The sequence below is a fragment of the Antennarius striatus genome, chromosome 18 (genome assembly GCF_040054535.1).
Source record: "Antennarius striatus isolate MH-2024 chromosome 18, ASM4005453v1, whole genome shotgun sequence".
Classification (NCBI taxonomy): domain Eukaryota; kingdom Metazoa; phylum Chordata; class Actinopteri; order Lophiiformes; family Antennariidae; genus Antennarius; species Antennarius striatus.
Window position 1 is genome coordinate 17,000,865 of NC_090793.1, and position 21,852 is coordinate 17,022,716.

The 21,852-nt window shown below is 40.1% G+C and overlaps 1 protein-coding gene and 1 long non-coding RNA gene across 4 annotated transcripts in view; one reads left to right on the top strand and one right to left on the bottom strand.

The window, feature by feature from the left end:
* Nucleotides 1-13,041, top strand: part of LOC137612604 (uncharacterized) — a 36,362-nt gene extending 23,321 nt beyond the window's left edge. For both annotated transcript variants that reach the window (XR_011038855.1, XR_011038854.1), the window contains 2 exons: nt 8,120-8,262; nt 12,905-13,041. This is a non-coding gene — a long non-coding RNA (uncharacterized lncRNA). The remainder of the gene's footprint in view (nt 1-8,119; nt 8,263-12,904) is intronic.
* Nucleotides 137-13,697, bottom strand: LOC137612600 (myosin-7-like). Of its 2 annotated transcripts, XM_068341212.1 has the most exons (39): nt 13,679-13,697; nt 13,295-13,349; nt 12,882-13,089; nt 11,986-12,129; nt 11,664-11,820; nt 11,543-11,570; nt 11,345-11,450; nt 10,934-11,026; nt 10,755-10,818; nt 10,555-10,653; nt 10,319-10,422; nt 9,884-10,022; nt 9,673-9,791; nt 9,248-9,397; nt 8,982-9,152; nt 8,573-8,882; nt 8,407-8,486; nt 8,099-8,304; nt 7,890-8,013; nt 7,660-7,796; nt 7,311-7,566; nt 6,895-7,137; nt 6,640-6,816; nt 6,406-6,551; nt 6,211-6,301; nt 5,719-6,108; nt 5,337-5,463; nt 5,128-5,246; nt 4,849-5,045; nt 4,156-4,339; nt 3,703-3,868; nt 3,491-3,615; nt 3,075-3,383; nt 2,786-2,989; nt 2,401-2,697; nt 2,212-2,316; nt 2,034-2,129; nt 1,822-1,956; nt 137-1,195 (listed from the first exon to the last, which is right to left on the bottom strand). In XM_068341212.1, exons 3-39 carry the CDS (start codon nt 13,080-13,082, stop codon nt 1,175-1,177), a joined length of 5,820 nt encoding a protein of 1,939 aa, XP_068197313.1. In that variant the 5' UTR covers nt 13,083-13,089; nt 13,295-13,349; nt 13,679-13,697; the 3' UTR covers nt 137-1,174. The 2 variants fall into 2 exon arrangements, with proteins under 2 accessions (XP_068197313.1, XP_068197312.1); XM_068341211.1 differs by lacking the exons at nt 13,295-13,349; nt 13,679-13,697 and having other exon boundaries at nt 12,882-13,100.
* Between the last annotated feature and the right edge of the window lie 8,155 nt (nt 13,698-21,852).

Sequence of the window (21,852 nt, forward strand, 5' to 3'; positions counted from 1 at the left end):
TGCTATAAGAGCCTACTCAAAACTCCAAGTCTAGAAAAGAACTTCTTTTTAAATTGAAATATTTGTAAGATAATATATGTTTTTGGTAAAAATGAACAAAACAAATTAGACGTGATTAGAAGAATTTCATGTTGATTTTATTTATTTTTTTCGGTTGATAAAATAGATACTTGATTATTAAATCCTTAAATCCTCCTCAGGCCTTTAGAGGAACAGGCAGACTTGAACAGGGATTTGCTGAGCAGCTGCGAGTGATAATGTGTGGTATTATGTCAGGCCTGAGAATGAGTGTTGGTTTATTGTTAACCTTGAGGCCTAGGCTCTTGGGATTTTTTTACTGCTATTTTCAGAACAAACCATTTTTTCTCTCCCTCAATTTTTGGACCAGTGCTATCAGTAAGTATTGGTCCTTACAGTTTTCCTGCTTAAGTCAAGCCTAAGTCTTCTTAAGTCCTCATGTTCATTTGAATGTCTGACCTTCATCATGACATAGCTCAAGACATTTCAACCAGTCTCTCTTCATATCCTAGTGTAAGACAACGGCATTGACAATCCTCTTATGTCATTAACATGATATAAACACATGTGAGTATTTCCAGGCATGAGTGCTACAGTTTGCCCTCGTTCCTCGCGGTTAATGCATTCCAGGAACCACACGTGATTAACAAATTCCGCGATGCAGTGACGAACAATTTATCATACTTACGGTAATTTAAACGTTTATGAACCCTACCCATACTAACATTTAACAACCTTCTATCTGTATTACCTTTTCCACTCTCTAATCGACTGTTTAAAGCACTTTTGTGTCACACGAAAGTCAGAGACTCACGGAACTAAGTGCACTTCCGAATGCCGTCACCCAATAGAATGTGCCTACGGTATCACATGACTGCCTACCAAAAATCCGCGATGAATGGAAGTCGCAAGCATTAATGCACAAAGGCGCACTGTAGAACTTATTCCTGCTAACCAGTAAATATACTAGTTACAGGGCGTACAGTGTGTCCTGTGGAACACAGGACACACTGTGAACATTAATAAAATAATGGAAAAATACATTTGGTGCAACAGCTTGATCAGATTTTATTCAGTACTACAGGTCGTGAATAGTGATGGTTGAGGGGGTCTATGGTACACAGCAGGCAAAGGAATTTCTGTAGGCTCCAAAGCTTCACTCCTCATCAAACCCTTTCTGTTGCAGGGTTTAGGAATTGAGAGGAAAGAGGAAGGGGGGGGGGGGCAGTTGGAAGGAAAAACAAAAAGAGAAACAGCGTTTAAGTCCACAGATTAGTATTTCGTAAGTGCCACAAAACAATGTATTCAATGGGAGTGTCATATGAGCAACAAAAAAAGAAAGAAATGCACATGTCTTTGTTATGATTTTCTCGACAGCCATTCATCCAATCAACTCCACATTCTTTATATGTATTGTGTATGGGAAACCAAGGATGCATAGTGTTGAGTGTGAAATCATTTGAATGCGCACTTCACCAAGTTTTAAAACACCACCCTGTGGATCTGATGATCCCCTGCAGGTCCAGATAGAACACATGCAGTCCTACAGACGTAGACACCGGAGTGGATCTGGAACTGCAGGTTGATGATGATGATGATGATGATGATGATGATGATATTGAAGTAGTGACGTGCAGCAATACAAGAGGCCAAGCAAGTAATTAAGTCCAAACAGGGATGGAATGGGCAATCAGTAGTTTGTGTTGAGTAAAGCACCATGCATTTTACATTCAGCCAACAGAGGGCAGCATTTGTTAGTCAGACCAGATGTCGTGCATCTGCTATGGAGCGTGTGATCCAAACCTTGGCGCCAGAGTCACGACTTTTGATCCGCAGCTTGTTGACCTGACTCTCAGCAATGTCAGCTCTCTCCTCAGCCTCATCCAGCTCATGCTGCATCTTGCGGAACTTGCCGAGGTGAACATTAGCCTGTTCCTCCTATTGAGATTAAATAAAAGAAATAAGGTGCAGACTGACAGTGAATGAAGACCAAAACTTCATGTTTCATCACTTACAGCCTCCTCAGTAGATCTCTTGTAGGCTTTGACTTTCAGCTGCAGCTTATCCACCAGATCTTGGAGACGGACGATGTTCTTACGGTCCTCCTCAGTCTGTTTAAAGAGGAGACAAGGTTGATTTCCTCAAGAACTTTAAACACATGCAAATGTCCGCATCTAGTTTCATTTAACAAACCTGATAGGTGAGTTCCTTGATACGACGTTCGTATTTACGGATGCCCTTCACAGCTTCGCTGCTTCTCTTCTGTTCCATTTCCAGCTCATTTTCCAGCTCCCTCACCTGGTGTAGGACAAAGCTTTGCTCAAAAAGACGTTCAACATCAATACGAAACAAAAATCACAAATGTGGAAAAAAAAATCGTACCCTGGCCTCAAGTTTCTGCAGCTGCTTCTTGCCCCCCTTCATGGCAATCTGCTCAGCTTCATCCAGACGGTGCTGAAGGTCTTTGATGGTCTGCTCCATGTTCTTCTTCATTCTCTCCAGGTGAGCGCTGGTGTCCTGCTCCTTCTTCAGCTCCTCTGCCATCATGGCTGCATCAGTGATGGCCTTCTTGGCCTTTTCCTCTGCATTTCTGCATTCCTGCACTGCATCCTCTACTTCATTTTGAAGCTGGGACGTATCGGCCTCCAACTTCTTCTTCTGGTTTATCAGGCTGGTGTTCTTTTATAATTTAATTGAAATGTGTTACAAAATATTTGCATCTATGTTTTAAAAAATTGAAACTTTCTCAGTTGGGTATTGGCCCTACCTGTGAGTGCAGTAGCTGCACCCTCTCACTGACATCCAGCAACTCTTGCTCAGCAAGTTTACGACCTCTCTCCGTTTGCTCCAGAGCAGACCTGAGTTCCTCCAGCTCAGCCTGAAGCAGGTTGTTGCGCCGCTCAACAATTGCAATGTTCTCCTTCATCTCATCATTGGCTCGGAGGGAATCATCAAGCTGGAGTTGAGCATCCTGAAAATATTCAACACATCTAGTTTCAATTGTAAAATAATGATGCAATGAAAATGAAAGTTGGTTCTGTTTTTTGTTTCTTTACCTTCAGATGGGCATGAACAGATTTAAGCTGCTTCTGGGCCTCTGCTGCCTGCCTGTTGGCCTGGCTCAGCTGGATCTCCATCTCGTTGAGGTCTCCCTCCATCTTCTTCTTCAGGCGCATGGCCTCATTCCTGCTCCGACACTCCGCTTCAAGAGAGCTCTGCAGGGTGTCGATCATCCTCTGCAGGTTCCTCTTGCTCTGCTCCATCTCCTCATCTTTCTCAGACATTTTACGCTCCATGTCTGCCTTAATCTGGGCAAACTCCAGCTGGGCTCTCAGAATCTTTCCCTCCTCATGCTCAAGAGAACCCTGAAATTAATATAGCATTTAAAGAATGTCTTTCCAACCATTCTCTGATATTTAGGTTACATGTGAACTGTGCACACGTGAGAACGATTGGTGGGTTTTAGTTGTACCTCCGCTTCCTCAAGGGCAGACTGTATCTCACTCTTTTCTTGCTCCAGCTGCTTACGGATCTTCTCCAATTCATGAACGGTTTTTCCTCCCTCACCAAGTTGCTCAGTGAGATCAGAAATCTCCTCTGTGTATGAAAGCAGTTGTGTTTAATTGTCTTTTTTGACATATGCAAAAGGCATGAGTTTAACTGACATATTCTGTAATATATTACCCTGAAGATTCTTGTTTTCTCGCTTCAGGGTCTCTAGGTGGTCCAGAGATTCTTCATATGAGTTTTTCAGTTTGAAAAGCTCAGTGCTTAAAGATCTGGCTTCCTTCTGAGAGCTCTCCAACTCACACTGACTCTCCTCATGTTTCTGTTTCCACTCAGACAAGACCTAGACGTTGAGAATAATGCAGCGTTTGAACCACCAATTTTAAATGTGCAGATTTTGGCAATTATATGTAATTTTAAAAGACTGTGTTTGCACTTAAATAATACTTTAAAAATATTTGTTTTTATCCACAGGTTGCTAAATATGTGCTATGGAATATCATTGATTCGATTTCTATTTCATCTTCAACAAGATAACAAGCGAGATTGACCTCGAAACGATATTTGAGTGACTTTAGTCAATGTATTCAATCATGTAAAAATATTGTCAGATTATACAGACTGTACTACCTTGTCAAAGTTTCTTTGCTTCTTGTCCAGAGCAGCAGCAGCAGCATTAGACCTCTCCACATCCACCATCAGATCTTCGATCTCATTCTGCAGCCTGTGTTTGGTCTTCTCCAGAGAAGAACATTTAGCATTCACTGCTTCCACAGCCTCCTCAGCCTCCTGCAGACGCTGAGCCAGCTTCTTTCTGAAAATGACGAGCAAGCATGTATTTACTGGTGCCCACAGGTTTTTCTATTTTCAGGTATTTAAAAAATGTTAAATTTTAGAAATAGAACAAGGAACAAGGTCCCTCTGCGGGATTTAAATGTTATGATGACTATATGCAATTTGTGATACATCTACATTGGGCAATTACAACATAATTATGATTTTGAATGGTTCATTTTGGATTGCTTCCTTTCTCTAATGGTCTTTGTGGCTAGCTGAGAGGAATCTATTGTAGCTGCTGCTGCAATATTCTTCCAAGCGTCCCTGTGTGAGTTGACTTTTTTGTCCTCTAGGTTACTGTAAAAGGCTCAGCGCACTGGTTGATGAGAATGGTTTTATGGAAGTTGAGGAATCATTTCACAATTTCTTGGAAATTCATCTATCTGTGTTCTGCCTGCTTTGTTGATTCATATGTGATTAACCCATTTATATTTCCACGAAGTCTTGTGTCACATTTTTTAGTTTTTTTGTGAGTATTGGACTCACTTGGCCTCCTCCAGTTCCTCGGTTCTCTGGATGGCGTCAGTTTCGTACTTCGTTCTCCACTGAGCCACCTCAGAGTTGGCCTTGGACATCCCACGCTGGAGTTCAGCCTTGCCCTCCTGCTCCTCCTCATATTGCTCCCTGAGCAGATCACAGTCGTGACGAGCAGACTGCAATGCATGAGCTAATGCATTCTTGGCCTGGATGAAATAATAAATTTGATCAGGAATTGATATTTTGAGTGATTATCTTAGAGACATATACATTTCCCTGTCTCCTCACCTTTATTTCCTCCTCTAGTTGTCTTTTTATATCTTCAAGTTGTTGATTGTAGGAATTTTTTCCTCTGGTCAGCTGAGAAATAAGCGATTCTTTCTCCTCCGTTTGTCTTGTCAGCTCATCTAGAGACGGATACATTGGGTTTGGTTGTCTGTTCATTTGTCAATGTTAAACAAGTTTACTTTCTCCGGTGCCATCAGTACAACACTGACCATTCTCTGCTTGAAGCTTGGCCTTCTGAGTGGTGAAATCATGAATGGTTCTCTGATTTTCATCACACCTGTTCCTGTATTCATTCATTTGATCCTCCAAAGTTCTGCAGGTCTTCTCCAAGTTAGTCTTCAATAGAAATATACCATAATTCACAGTATTGTTTTTAGATATTTCATCAAACTTTCTTTATGTATTCTTTATATTGCACTAACAGTTCCAGTTTAGAGGACGAAAGATTTTATGTTGGTTTTACTACCACCTAATGCACCATCTAATAATTTATTCAATAATAGATAGCCTGTAAAGTGTCAAACTATTACGCAAATAACTTATTTTCCAACTATTTTCACTGATGTGTGAATTTAACTTGAGCATCTATACCTTAATCTTGACTGTTTGTTCCATACTGGAGACCACATCATCCAGCTCCAGTCTCAGCTCGCTCTTCTCCTTCTCCAGTTTCTGCTTGACTCTCTGCAGGTTGTCAATCTGTTCCCCCAGGTCAGCAACACTGTCAGCTTGTTTCTTCCTGAGCGTGGCAGCGGTGGATTCGTGCTGCAGAGTGGCCTCTTCAAGGTCTCTGCGGAGCTTCAAGAATTCCGCCTCCCTCTTCTTGTTCATCTCGATCTGGGCCGTTGTTGCTCCTCCAGCCTCCTCCAGCCTCTCGCTGATCTCCTCCAGCTCTCTGGCTAAATCTGCTCTCTGTTTCTCCACTTTAGCCCGAGCAGCTCGTTCTGCTTCGAGCTCTTCCTCCAGCTCCTCCACACGAGCCTAATTTTTAGAACATGTTCAAATGTTCCAGTGCTTTAGAATAATGTTTGCGTGTTACAATAAAAAAAATTTAAAAAATTAATCACTACTGCACTTTCTAACCTGCAGCTCCTTCAGCTTCTTCTGGAGTTGAAGGATGATGGCCTGTTCGTCTTCAATTTTGCTATTGAGCTGGCTGATCTCGAAGTCTTTCCTGCAATATTTTATTGAAAAAAAACATTTGTGAAACTGTCAACATAATATTTTATGACCAAACTGAACAGTTGATTTGTCGAATCAATCATGATAAATTTCTACTTTTTCAGGCGCTCTTCCAACTGTTGTTTGTCATTTTCCAAATCCATTACAGTCTCGAGGGTCAATTTTAAGTCTCCTTCCAGTTTTCTCTTGACTCTCTCGAGGTCCATTCGAATTTTCTTCTCTTGCTCAAGCGATCCTTCAAGCTTCATGTAAAATCAGATGATTACAGAATATGTAAAAACTCTGACTACAACAAAGTCCAAATTAAGCAATGTTAATAACAATTCTCACATCGTCCACTTGTTGCTCCAGCTTAGATTTGGCCTTGGTCAGAGTGTTGACTTTGTCTTCTTCACTCTGCAGATCATCCAGCGTTTGCTGATGAGCCTCCTGTAAGGCTTTCTTTTCCTTTGTCAGCTTAGCAATGATTTCATCCAAAGCAGCCATCTCCTCCACCAGGTTCTTTACCTGTGATGGTGTTGCAGTGATCAGGTTAGAAACATGTTAGTCCTTCATGCATTTGATATCCAGGAGTCTTTGTTGTACCTTGTTCTCAGTGGCGTGCTTCTCTTTCTCCACTTTAGCCAGAGTTAATTCTAAGTCATCGATATCTTTCTTCAGCTCAGAGCACTCGTCCTCCAGCTTCCTCTTCTTAGCCGTTAGCTCAGCATTCATCTCCTCTTCATCCTCCAGCCTTTCTGTCAACTCTTTGGCTTTAGCCTCCAGTTGGATTTTATTCTTGATCAGCCCTTCACATCTCTCTTCTGCATCACAGAGATTATCTTGTTCCTGCAAAACAGTGAATCTCATTAGCACATGTCTTAATTAGGGGTCACCTGGAGCGTGCATTCACAAAGCACAGTAAGTAAAGTAACAAATATTAGAGAGTTTTTGAGAAATCGTCCTTGCAAAGACACACAAAAAAACAAAAGTGTGTAATGTCGGATTGATGCTGTTCTCACCGCTTGAACTTGGAGCTGCAGATCATTCTTCTCTTGGAGAAGAGTGACCATTTTCTCCTCTAGTTCCTTTCTACGGCTTTCAGATTTTGCATAAGCCTCTTTCAACTTGAGGAATTCTTCCTTCATGTTGGCCATCTCCTTTTCTGCCTCAGCGGACCTCAACAAAGGTTTGATCTTGAAGAACAATTTCATCCAAGGCCAATTTTTGACCCCCATGAATGAGCGTACATTCCATTGGATCACCAACAATGCATCTCTACAAAAGTTCAAAATAAATTACAAGGCATTTGGTAAATGTACAAATGACAGTAATCTATTCTGACCAGCTTGATTTAAACTTCAAAGATACCTGCGTTCCACCATCCTCTGATACTCAATACGAGACAACAGACCACGGGACCTGGCTTGAATAGCGGTGATGATTTTGGAGAGACGCTCATCTCTCATCTCCTCTAGCAGACCAAGCAATCCAGCTTTGAAGAACACCTAAAAGCACCCATGGATATTTGATGTTTTGTCTTTTTTCAAATTTTTCCATATTCTTTTTACTCCCAATATCAAAACAACTTCCGATGATACCTTGGTGTGTCCAAACTTGTACTGGTTGTGATCAATGTCCAGAGACCCAAGAAGTTTCTCTGCTCCCTTCCTGCTGTCAATGAACTGACCCTCAGGGATGGCAGCAGGATTCAGGATGCGATATCTGGGAAAGAATAAATAAATTATATTCTAAATGATTTTTATTCAACTTTCTTTTGAGATCTCACCTGATCTGTTTAATTCAATACCTCTGTTTGAAATCTCCATAGAGGATCCTATTGGGGAAGCCCTTCCTGCAGATCCTGATGCCCTCCAGAACACCGTTACAGCGCAGCTGGTGCATGACCAGTGGGTTCTCCATGGCCCCAGGAGTCTTGGTCTCATTGGGGATGATGCAGCGCACAAAGTGAGGGTGAGTGGACCTTAAGTTTGTCATCAGCTTGTTGAGGTTCTCCTGTTAATATCATGAAGCATATTTTTTTTAAATTCTGGCTAAAACAAATTATTAACAATCAACATGCATTATTGCAGTATAAAGAATATAAAATTACAGTACCCTATGAAGAGCAGACACAGTCTGAAAGGATGATCCTTTCTTCTTCTTCTCTTTTTTGCCTTCAGTATGCTCAGTTGAAACTGTTCAGAAAAAAATTGCAACATTAGAACCTAAAATTTTTTTTTTTTTAAACTTACTGGATGTCAAAGATTTTTAGTTATGGTACCCGAATCAGCTCCAGCGTAATTTGCAAAGAGCACAGATAACAGCTTGAGAGTTGATTTTTGGTACAGTGCAACAACAGTTTCATTCAGAGGATCCTTGTTCTTCACCAGCCAGTTGTTAATATTATAATCAACAGTTCCAGCATAGTGCATCAGAGCAAAGTGGGCCTCTGGTTTCCCTTTGACAATTCTGGGCTTCTGGAAATTAGCAGATTTCCCAAGATGGTTGTCATAGAGCTTAGCTTTAAAGGTGGTGTCACTGGCTTTGGGAAACATGCACTCCTCTTCAAGGATGGACATGATACCCATGGGCTGAGGAGACAATAATACACAATGTTAATATATGTTCAAAGCCAGTTTTAAAATTGTGTTTTAGTATTGTGCAAGTATGTACATTGCCCAGGTTCTCACCTTTTCAATCAGGTCAATACAGGCCTGCAGATCCATACCGAAGTCAATGAAAGTCCATTCAATGCCTTCTTTTTTGTACTCTTCCTGCTCCAGCACAAACATGTGGTGGTTGAAAAACTGTTGCAGTTTTTCATTGGTGAAGTTGATGCACAGCTGCTCAAAGGTGTTGAACTAAAAAAAAAATGAAAATATTCTAATTAATTCTAATTCTATTATTTTTTTATATTGAGAAAGGGCTGGTATAGTAGCGTAAAAAGATTACATACATCAAAGATTTCAAATCCAGCAATGTCCAGTACACCAATGAAGTACTGGCGAGGTTGCTTGGTCTCGAGTGACTGGTTGATTCTCATTACCATCCACAGGAACATCCGTTCGTAAACAGCTTTTGAGAGAGCTCCAACCGCATAGTTCACCTCAGGAACAAGACACATTTTAGAAGTTTTAGAAAAAAAATTCAATTTTATCTACTTTTTAATGCAAACATACAGCCTTTGCAGAAAAAAACATATAGAAAACATAATGAGTTAATTTATGACCTATTGAGTGTTTTTGCATAACAAAGATTTAAGGCTGAACGTAAGCACAACTGTAGGTGAAGGGCCAAATTTCAACTTTTTTTTTTTTCAAATGATGTTTGAGATTGATGATTTTGTGAATTTAGACATAGAGCATGTGTCTTGTTTCTTACCTGGGCAACATTTTGTCCCTTGGTGACCCACTCGTTCCCTACTTTAACTCTCGGGTGACAGAGACCTTTGATGAGGTCAGCAGAGTTCAGGCCCATCAGATACGCAATCTTGTCAGCATCTGTCAGAATAAAGTGAATTCTGTAAAACTCTGTAAAAACACTTTCTCCCTTTCTCGGTTCTAAGCCAGAGGACAATCCAAGCCTGTCTTACCCTCAGTGCCATCAGCCTCTGCCTGTTCCTCCCTCTGTCTCTGCTTGAACTTCATGTTGCCGTGATGCATGATGGCACCAATCAGCTTGTACACAGAGTTCTTTTCCTCTTGTGTGAAGCCCAGCACGTCAAAGGCATTCTGTGGAGGTGACAACGCATCCAGTGTAACTACATGACAGCAACGCTAATTATTCTTGACAGCTTTGGTCTCATTGTTATCTTAAAACAGTTGTAACAAGACAAACATGTTATGTAATTAAATAAAAGAAAGAATAACTGTGTTGTATGTAGTTCAGTATCATCCTAACTATTCAACAGAGAATGTAGACGCTGCTTAACACCTTTCATTGTTTAGTATTACAATTTATTAAACTCCTTTTTCATTATTATTAGAGCTCAATATGAAGTCATAATTAGAATGAATGTGAGCCTGACATCTGTTGCCATCAGTTCCTCTGCATCATCAATAGAGGCCACTTGTGTTTCCCCCTGAGAGATGAAGGCATAATCATAGGGATTATTTGTGATCAGCAGCATTTCTGGAGGACAAAGAGACAGAATGAAACAAGGTCAGACAGATGAGCATGTAATGGAAGTAAGAAGCAAATGATGTCCTTTTTTTTTATGGTTACTGGTCACCACTGAGGATAAGAACCACATTTTGTACTTACCCAGAAGTTCAGGCTTCTTGTTGGACAGAATCTGGTAGAAAATGTGGTAATCTCTCTCAGCCCTAAGCTGGAAGGTCACGCGGGACTTTTCCAGAAGGTCTGACAGACAAATTAAAGAGTGGCTATAAGATTAACTGTATTACTTTATTATTACTGTTTAAATTATACAGTATATGTAGGATAAGGGTGTTTGTTCTTACATGTTTCGATATCAGCAGAGGCTAATTTTCCCCTGGTATCAAAATGAATTCGGATAAATTTACCCTAAAAGAATAAAATGTGTTGTTATGAGCATAATGTTGGCAAAACCTGTTGTTGATTGTGTTTTCATGAGACTGGAATAAATTATTCACTGTTTACACAAACATAAGACACTCACAAATCTGGATGAGTTGTCATTCCTGATGGTCTTTGCATTCCCAAAGGCTTCCAGAGCAGGGTTAGCCTGAATGATTTGATCCTCCAGGGTACCCTGTTATAGACGAATCGTGTGTTTGCTGAGTTTGTTCACAAAACTACACAAAACAGCCTTCAATAGCTGCAGTTTTTTTAAAAAAATCCTAATCTGCACATTAGATTTGGAGGGAAAAGTAACACCAATGATTGTGAATTTGTATTTGTTTGATATCTTAACATTTTCACTTTAGACCAATTCAGTTAAATGATTTACCGTACTCATTTAATACAGTACGAATCAGCGTTAATTATTTTTTATGTGATTCTTTACTTGTAGCAGGTTTTAAGAGCCACAAAATCCCTCAATCAGTTCATGCAGTCGATCTTTATTTACCTTATCCTTGGCATTGGGGTCTTTCTTTATGCCTCCAGCAGCAATGCTTGCAAAATACTGGATGACTCTCTTTGTATTGACGGTCTTTCCTGCACCGGATTCTCCACTGGAAATGCAAAATGATTTGTGTTAATGTAGGGTTCTTTTCATTGTGTAGCATAAAGTGTCATGCTTTAATAATGTACTAATAATACATACGTGATCAGAATTGACTGGTTTTCCCTGTCTACAAGAGTAACATTGCAGATAGTTTTGTTAGAAATATTTTTTAAATCTTACAAGAGTGGCATTAGCTATTATCTGTCATTATATTTCTTACCTGCCAACATGTACTGGTAGGCATTGTCAGAGATGGAGAAGATATGAGGAGGAGCCTCAGCCCTCTTCTTTCCTCTGTAGGCAACAACAACTTCTTGGTTGTAGACTGGTAGCCACTTATAAGGGTTGACAGTCACGCAAAACAGTCCAGAGTAGGTCTGAAATACATCAGTACCATTTTAAGACCAGCCATTTATAAATTTAAAAACATTTGATTGACTGAGGAGTTCAAATTGTGGATACATTATGCTGTCGCTCCTGCTAAAGATAATCTTTTGAGCAATGCACAGTACAGGTAATTGTTTTTCTTTTTTACTGCTTACATAGATCATCCATGCTGCGTAACGTTCTTTAAGGTTAAACAGCACAGCTGGTTCATGGAGGAAGGTCAACATGGCCATGTCCTCGATCTTGTCAAACTTGGGGGGATTCTGTTGTAATATCTGGGAGTCCTTGATCGTTATGGTCTGAGGAATGTGAATACAAAGTTTAGATTAATATATAGTGGTCACATGAAATTTGCCCATGATTGTGATATTTATGAGTATGTTAAAGCATTCTGTTTCTTTATGAGTTGTATTAAGTGTGTGAAGTACATTTTAACCCAGATGGCAGCAAAGACTCAGCTGCTCAGCGTAGTGAGTGGAGACACAATGAAGTAGGAGTCTAGAGTCATCTATATGAAATATATGCATATATATATATATGTGTGTGTGTGTGTGTGTGTGTGTATACAGTATATTTACAGTATATACAGTATATACTGTATATGTGTACTGTATACACACACACATATACAGTGTGTGTGTATATATATATATATATATATATATATATATATATATATATATATATATATATACACACACACACCTTGATTGAAACTTGGTCTCATAAACATGTCCCACATTCAAACACTCAAAGTCACATGTCATTGGTTTCCTGCTGCTTTAAACTAGATGACTGTGCTAATCACAGTGTCTAAGTGGATTGAGGCAAGAGTGGTTTTGACTTTTCTTGTGCCATTCTAAATTGTTTCTATCCAAATACATATGTAGTACACACTGTGCTTCTGAATGTCTCCAGACTTTTATATTTGTGGTATTTTAGTATTCAATATGTTAGGCTAAAATTTTATAGTGCTGTAATTCTTTTAGTACAACTAAGGACTATTTGTTTGATGATTTAATTTGATGTCTGGTAAAATGTGACCACTGACCTTCCCATGTTGTGTCTCAACAGTGACTTTGTCTCCATCTCGACTGGTAATGGTTGCCTTCACAAACTCCTCTACTGGATCCAGGGCAAAGCATTCCTTCTTTATGTCAAAAAGACGTGTGGATGCTTCCATTCGCTCTTTATCTGACTTCCTTAGGTATGGGGCAGCTGCCCCAAACACAGCCATCTCTGCATCCCCCATGGCTCTTCTAATGTACATGCAGAATAGTGGTTAACTAAGGCCTTATTCAGTGTGTATATTCACCTAAAACCTCAATTAAAATACTGCTGCATTCAAGGACTTTTTATCATTCATTTTACACCATTTTGGTTTCAACAATTTACAAATACAATTTTGCTTGTTATTTCAATCATTAAAAACTTCTATGCACAAATTGGAAAAGAAGAATTTACCAGTGCGTTCAACAAGGATGACAAGAGAGCTCAGTCTTGAAGTGGGCTGGGAAAACTGTAACAGGATATTTTAAAATTATTATGACAGGTTTTCATTGAATCATCATATTCACATCAACCTTTATAGAACTAATAGGTGATAATTAGTTTAGTTTCGTCAGCTGGAATACTCACATATATCTGGCATAGATATTTTTATTAAATACATCAACACCTTGATAAGCAGGGACAGCATGTGACTCTTGAGTGAGTCATTTCCATCAGTTTTAAAATATTAAATCTCATCATTATATATTTTTAATATCTTGATATTTTTAAAACAGTAGAAAATTACAATGGGAATAACATCTTAAATACAAAATAAAGCAAGTTGAGCAAACTTACAGAGACCAGGTGAAGAGGATGAAGCTGCTAGACCTGCAGGGAAAGCAGGAATCAAATATATAACCCCAGATAACCCTGCCTTACAAGGCCAAGGGCACCAACCTGACCTGCTGAATAACACACACACACACACACACACACACACACACACACACACACACACACATTATGGTATTCATCATCACTTATGACAGTGCTCTCATGATGTCTGGCTGCCCTCTTTCCCCACACCCAAAGATGTGATTTTTTGGGAGGACAGCCAGGAACTTTCTCCTGCATAACTCACATGTGACCGGCCCAAACATAGCCTCTCTATCTCTAATTCTACCACACTTTTTAAATTCCTTTTCCAAATGAAGACTGATTATGGACTGGCACCAGATTCTATTTATTGCCTTTGGCCTATTGATAAAATAGGGGGGTGTTAAGAAGAAAATTAGAAGTAGTCAAAAGTATAAAAGATGTCTCCTCAACATTGTTTATATGAAATGTATGTAAAATTTTCAGTGCATCAATAACCTGGCTTCTGTAGGCCGATATGGATTGTGTGTATCTGTGGTGAGTGGATTCTAGGTAAGATGACTTTGTCTATGACCTATGACAAAAGGAATTTGTCTGTGTAGGCTCACATTTATCCAGGTCTTGGTTATCCAAAGTTGTTTAAATCAATACACTTTACTTTAAGAAGTATCATCCAAGATACCTCTTCAGTTCTGGTGATGGTTAATAAGCTGAGACAAGACCAACCACCACCAGAACTGAAGAAGCCTCTGGGATGAGAGGTGAAATGTTTTCAAGGAACTTTCTTAACATCCAGTGGATTGCTTTAAACAACTTTGGATGACAAAAGGAATTCTACAGTCAGGGTTGTATAGAATATACTTTTTGTTTTCAACATGTGTGAAGCTCTGCGTATTGAGTTTGGACTGAGTCACCTTACACTCAGATGTAGATGTAGTAAACATACATGGCTATGCACAGAAAACTTGTTACCACCTCAGCAGTCCATTCCAAAGCAGCTATTCTTCTGCAAAAAGTGTGATCATTAACAGAGCTGTGAATAAACTTCACCAAGGACACTCATTGACTTCCTTTGTGATTTAAGACTTGCTATGTAGTGCTTGTTGGACACATCCTGGTCATGGATTGCCCATGACAAATAGCTTAAACCAGATGATGTAGTTAGTCTTTAGATTGGTGGTAACTCCTACAACTGTGTGTATTGGACTTGCCAAGACAAATAATTGAAGTAGTGGGTGATGCAATTGCTCCATTTTTGATCCAAACAAATTTGCCTTTAGGTCAGGTGAAAATGAGCCCCACAACAATACCAAAGCAAGACTAAAAGCTTGCATCACAGATGCAGAACATTCACATGAGTTCAGGCATTAAATCTCAGTTACAAAGATATGAGGAGGGTGATCCAAAACACCACGGGCTACAAAAGCAGGAATACCCCCATCATGCATGAGGCCAAGAGCTAAACACATTTGCTTGTTCTGCTTCCAAAGGGCTAGCCACTGTCAGTATCCAGAACGGATGTCAGAAAAATCCTGCTGACCATTAATATGTGTAAAGCTGCTGAACCTTATGCCACACTGGCCTCGCATGAAAAGCATGTCTCTGTCAGTAAGCCAATGTTATTGCTGACAATATTTATGTATTACTTTCACAGGAGAGTACTTTTATCAGCCATTATCATACCGGTACCTAAAAAGTGTGCAGTCCTGTCTATATGTTTATTTCTCTGTGATGCTCGCTTCAATTCTGAGGTGAATTGAGAAGTTGTTTGACCAGAACATTACTCAGCACTCAGTCCAGTCTCTCCATGTAATCTTAATGCTGTATTCTGTAACATTAAATATCATAATATCATAACCAGACATCAGACAATCCTCATTCACATCCTCTCCTCCTGCACTCTATATTGCTCAACTCTGCAGACCCCCAGGGTTGTGTGTTCGGCCCCCTTTTGTGCAAGCTAAAAAGTAACCACGACTCTAACTGACATGGAGAGAAACTCAGTTATGCAGATGACACCATGTTCGTTGATTATAAGCAATAATCAAAAATCATTGGGAAGGCACTTGTCAACCTTGCAAGACTTTATTGTACAACTCAATGTCAACAAAATTTCAAAATTTTCCATTTACCTCTGACAGATGAAATGGATCAATAAAGTGATATTTGTGGTGAAAGGCTGCATCTAAGAACAATTTACAGTATGATCAACACTTTGGTGAAATAAGTCATGTTTATTCAAATTAAACATATATGAAATAAGTTGAAACATATTTATTGTTTTGAACTGAGCCAAACAAACAAAATGTTGTCTTCATGTCTTCACGTGCGATTGATCTATCATCCTTTCATCCTTGTTAATTCTTTACTGACACACAATCAGATTTTTTTTTAAATTTACACAAACACATATGGGCTAAAGTACATACACATACACGTAAACATGGTGGGGTGATGAAGTGAAGGGTAGTTGCTTGGCAATGCCCTGGGAGCAGTTTTTGTAGGTTTGCTGCCTTGCTAAAGAGAACCTCTACAGTGTCCAGGAGGTGAACCAGCGAACTTACACGTCTGAAACATCACATCAGACATCAGAACATATACTGGGACCAGACTTTATCACATATGCTCATATTGATCTATCAAAGGAAGCTGCACTCCCTATTGTTGTCTCATCATTTTGGTATTAAGCATGTGAGTGGTTTATTAATAGTCCAAGTGTGAAGGATATTAATATACCTTTTGTCTGAAACTTTGCCTGGCACCCAGGCATTCTGCTGCATAAAGAAGCATACCGCCAGTGTTTGTTTACTCTCACACCATCCCAGGCATTTTCAACCTGATAGCAGCTGGGATGATAAGAACTCACTTTCACTGGAATTGACCTAAACCACAGTCAGAGGACGCTGAACAATAAGGGCAATTGTGTGAGGAAGGGCTTCACCTGATAACCTATTCCTGTTTATTCTCTCAGTCAGTTTGGCTGGAATCTAGATACTGATATTTGTGAGCATTCCAACAGAAGTGATCCATTGCACTTTATTTCTACATATTCATTCAGTCACTAAAAATCATTCATATTTCTATCTTTTCTTAGAATGAACTCGATGCCTCTGACATGTCCATCAGTGCCCTTCTTTTCTGACTTACTTTGAAACATTTTCAGCAGCACCACAGGTCCGAGAAGATCAGACAGACAGCTGCTCCAGCTTTTAGTCAGTGTTTTTATGAAGGATTAGAGGTGAGATCCCACTGATGACAGTCACACTGATGCCAGACCCTTTCATGGCTCAGCACAGGGAGGGGTGAATGTGTGGCACGTCGTTTTACTTACAATCTCAAACCATTCACTGACCTATAACCTTTAAATCATTCAGTGGAAAATATATAATTATGACTTTGACAGTAAAAAAAATGCCTTTGCTAATCACTCACACTTTGTACCAAACTTAAATTTGTCTTCACTTGAAGGAAACCTGTGTGCAGTTGTTTCTGGATTGTAACTCAAAAAGATGTAATATTATTTCATGAAACTTTGTACACACATCACTATTTTTGATATGAAATAGTGCCTTTTGTTATTTAAGGATTTTACACACGCATTTTTACAGAAACCTCAAAACTCCAAATCAAATTTAAAAAATTTAGATTTTCTTTGTCAGTTTCTTCTCTGTCCTTTAATCTGCATGGTTGCCATTTCTGAACTGGGTGTACTATGATGTTAACTTCACATGTACCCTGTGTGTCTGTACACCAGCTCATATATTTGTAACACTATCATCTTTACTTCTACATGATCTTTCTATTACTTCACATTCAGATCTTTCCGGTATGAATCAGGCTTGGTAAAGTTCAAAGCTCTTTGGCTGGCACATTCGTGACTGATCTAACAACACCTGCTCGGGTCAAGTTCTAATGACATTCTTGGAAGGCAGGTATAGAAGTTTGGCAGAAACTCTAAACCAGCCTCTGTGGAAGAGAGTCCAGGTTTTACCACACGGTCAATGTGACCCACATCTCATCAGAGACCACTGCCCGTACTCTTCCTCTAATCCATCTTCTTTGAATCATATTTTAAGTATTTTTTAAAGTAGGATTTAAAATCTTTCTCCTCTTGGTCAGGCAATACCTTTATTGTTCATGTAGTTCCATATTAATCAATGAGAACCTCATGCTCCCAGGATGCAGGTTTACTTGTGGTCCCTAGAGGCTCTAAAAATAGAGCCGGAGCCAGACCCTTGTTATCAGGCTCCTCTCTACACCCTCTCTACGTTTAAGAGACGGCTTAGTCGTTCCTTTTGTTCCAGTCAGAGAATGTGCCAAATAAAGCATGAATAAACATACATGTGTCTGCCCACAGTGCATCGTGGGTGTGGAGGGAGGGGGATGATCCCAACCAGGGACAGGTATAAGAATAAGAATTAAGGCATCAGAATTATTTTATCATGAGCAAATGTTGCATATTTGGACACAAAGAAACCAGGCTGATATGCCATATAAAAACTTTATTGCTCTGAAGATACAAGAAAATCAGCATAACGTGCACTGAATACTTCTTGGCAATACAGTATATCAACGACTATTGTCTTTGCATTTTTAACACCCAGTTCAGTCATGAACCTGTATGAAGTTCTAAATGTCTGCTACACATGAACTTTTAAAGTCACCTGTAAAGGATTTAGAAGTTTTAGTTATCACATCAAGTTAATGAAGTAAAATGTACATAGATACCTCTACTTACGAATGTCTGTACTTATGAAATTTTCTACTTACGAAATTTCTCAGCAGGAAAATATTACCCACACCTATGAAAGAAATTTCGACTTACGTAATATAAAAACCAGGGCTTTGAACCGGTTCATGGAACGAAAACGAAAAACCGGAAACTTTTTTGGTATTTTGGCAGGAATGAAAACGTCATGTCATGTAGTGTCTAAGTAGGAGGCATAAGCCTTAACTACAGTGATACAACTGTCATAAAGCAGATGTGTAGTGCTGTGGTAGTTTACTGTAGGGTAGGGATATATCTATAATTATAGTCTATAGTAGATTAATTAATTGCCTTAGTTGCCAATTTAAAAGTCCTTAAATTACCGTATTTTGCGCACCATTCGGCTCATTTTATAAAGACGCGGTCTAAATAACGGAGTGTATCTGGTACATGGTTACTAATGGAAGCAAAAAGCTGACTGTGGTTGGACTGTGTTGTACTATGTATTTAAATTTAAAAAAATACACCGACATTTTAAAAATAAGTTTTTATTTCATTATTTTTTTCATAAATCTGTGCTAAATCCTTCCAAGTCCTCATCTCCGGTCTGCATTGAATCTCTCGGTAGTTTCTCCACCGCTGACCGGCTGGTTTCCGGGTGTCTGTCCGGTCATGATGCCGGCTTTTGGGAAACATCGGACAAAAGTCGAAGCAGACACGTTAGTCCAGGATCCACAACCCACCACATGTTGTGGGGGTGTAACTCCTCGGCACTGCCCCCCAGTCCTGGTAAACGTGTGTTCACGTCTCTCATCCATCGCTCCACGACACACGCAGTTTAACTTTGAACCAGAACAACCGGAACTGATTTCAGGAGTTTACTTGTTGCGTCGTGAGCGCGTCGCTGACGTCATTGTCGGGGGTCTTCAGCCAATCAAATGTGGTTACCAGCATACCTGCGGTACAGTACCGGCATATCCCCTATACCGGGACCTACCGGGGGTGTGCCGGACGGAGCGTGGCGTCATGTTCTCTAATTGGTTGATCGCTGCCGGCGTACGTAGTGACGTAATACGTCCTATTTCAGTGGACAAGGGCCGATCTGGCGGAGCGCTGACTGAAGTCACACAAAAACATTTTTACAGATTTTGGAACTCAGTGTACACATAAGACGCTTAATGTTAAAAGACGCAGCGTTGATTTTTGAGAAATTTTAAGGCTTTTAAGCACGTCTTATTGTGTGCAAAATACGGAACCTACATATTTATATTTACAAGGAACGTCATTAACCGCTTCAGGAACTTTTTTTTGTTCTAACCGCTTCAGGAGCGTCAGTTTATGGGTGGAACGCAAAATCGGAAACGTTGTAATTCCGTTTCTGTTCGGAACGAACCGATTGGCAAAAAATTCTGGTTTAAAGTCCTGGTAAAAACACAGCATCGGCTGATACTCGAATAAAAACACTGTATCAGCTGATACTTGAATCTCCCCAGGTTCCTGAACGCAACATTCTCATAGCTGCTCTGCCATTGGCTATTACCTACTACGTACCTTCCTGCCATCCCATTGGCTAAGAGGGATGCCACTCCACTTCTGTGTGGCGCTCGAACGGTGCTTATGGAGTGTCTCGGCATTCGGCATTCTGATAGTTTTTCGCAAATATAATAACTTTGTCAGTACGTATTCACTAATGGAGCCCAAGAAAGTGACGGAGAAAAGAGGAAAAGAAAAGAAGAAGGAAAGTTTTTTTTGTCCATAGAAACAAAGCAAGAGATAAGAGAAGAGAATGAAAAGGGGATGCGTTTGGTTGATCTCGCCAAAGAATATGGCGAAAAATCTACAATCGACACGTTATTAAAACAAAAGGAAGTTTAAGGAGTTCAAGGCATCTCGTGGTTGGAGAAGTTCTAAAGGAGGACTGGAATTCACTCAGTTGTTCGGCATCGTGAGATAGGAGCGCATGAACCAAAGAGGGCAAAAAACAACGAGGACAGCTGTTAAAAGCAGGGCTTTGAACCAGATTTTTTTGCCAATCGGTTCGTTCAGAACAAAAACGGAATTATAACGTTTCCGGTTTTGCGTTCAACTCATAAACTGACGCTCCTGAACCGGTTAGAACAAAAAAAAAATCCTGAACCGGTTAATAACGTTCCTTGTAAATATAAATATGTTGGTGTCGTATTTTGCACACAATAAGACGTGCTTAAAAGCCTTAAAATTTCTCAAAAATCAACGCTGCGTCTTTTAACATTAAGCGTCTTATGTGTACACTGAGTTCCGGAATCTGTAAAAATGTTTTTGTGTGACTTCAGTCAGCGCTCCGCCAGATCGGCCCTTGTCCACTGAAATAGGACGTATTACGTCACTACGTACGCCGGAAGCGATCAACCAATTAGAGAACATGACGCCACGCTCCGTCCGGCACACCCCCGGTAGGTCCCGGTATAGGGGATATGCTGGTAACCACATTTGATTGGCTGAAGACCCCCGACAATGACGTCAGCGACGCGCTCACGACGCAACAAGTAAACTCCTGAAATCAGTTCCGGTTGTTCTGGTTCAAAGTTAAACTGCGTGTGTCGTGGAGCGATGGATGAGAGACGTGGACACACGTTTACCAGGACTGGGGGGCAGTGCCGAGGAGTTACACCCCCACAACATGTGGTGGGTTGTGGATCCTGGACTAACGTGTCTGCTTCGACTTTTGTCCGATGTTTCCCAAAAGCCGGCATCATGACCGGACAGACACCCGGAAACCAGCCGGTCAGCGGTGGAGAAACTACCGAGAGATTCAATGCAGACCGGAGATGAGGACTTGGAAGGATTTAGCACAGATTTATGAAAAAAATAATGAAATAAAAACTTATTTTTAAAATGTCGGTGTATTTTTTTAAATTTAAATACATAGTACAACACAGTCCAACCACAGTCAGCTTTTTGCTTCCATTAGCAACCATGTACCGGACAATAATATGGAATATACGGAACCTACATATTTATATTTACAAGGAACGTCATTAACCGGTTCAGGAACTTTTTTTTTTTTTCTAACCGCTTCAGGAGCGTCAGTTTATGGGTGGAACGCAAAATCGGAAACGTTGTAATTCCGTTTCTGTTCGGAACGAACCGATTGGCAAAAAATTCTGGTTTAAAGTCCTGGTAAAAACACGGCATCGGCTGATAATTGAATAAAAAAACACTGTATCAGCTGATACTTGAATCTCCCCAGGTTCCTGAACGCAACATTCTCATAGCTGCTCTGCCATTGGCTATTACCTACTACGTACCTTCCTGCCATCCCATTGGCTAAGAGGGATGCCACTCCACTTCTGTGTGGCGCTCGAACGGTGCTTATGGAGTGTCTCGGCATTCGGCATTCTGATAGTTTTTCGCAAATATAATAACTTTGTCAGTACGTATTCACTAATGGAGCCCAAGAAAGTGA

What these genes read in the sequence shown, in the direction of transcription:
- LOC137612600 (XM_068341211.1), bottom strand. Translation starts at nt 13,100, where the DNA reads ATGTACATTAGAAGAGCCATGGGGGATGCAGAGATGGCTGTGTTTGGG. An exon ending in CTGTGTCTGCTCTTCATAGG is followed by an intron (nt 8,305 to 8,406) that starts GTACTGTAATTT and finishes TGATATTAACAG; the next exon opens with GAGAACCTCAACAAGCTGAT. An exon ending in AGAAGCTGAAGGAGCTGCAG is followed by an intron (nt 6,109 to 6,210) that starts GTTAGAAAGTGC and finishes TCTAAAAATTAG; the next exon opens with GCTCGTGTGGAGGAGCTGGA.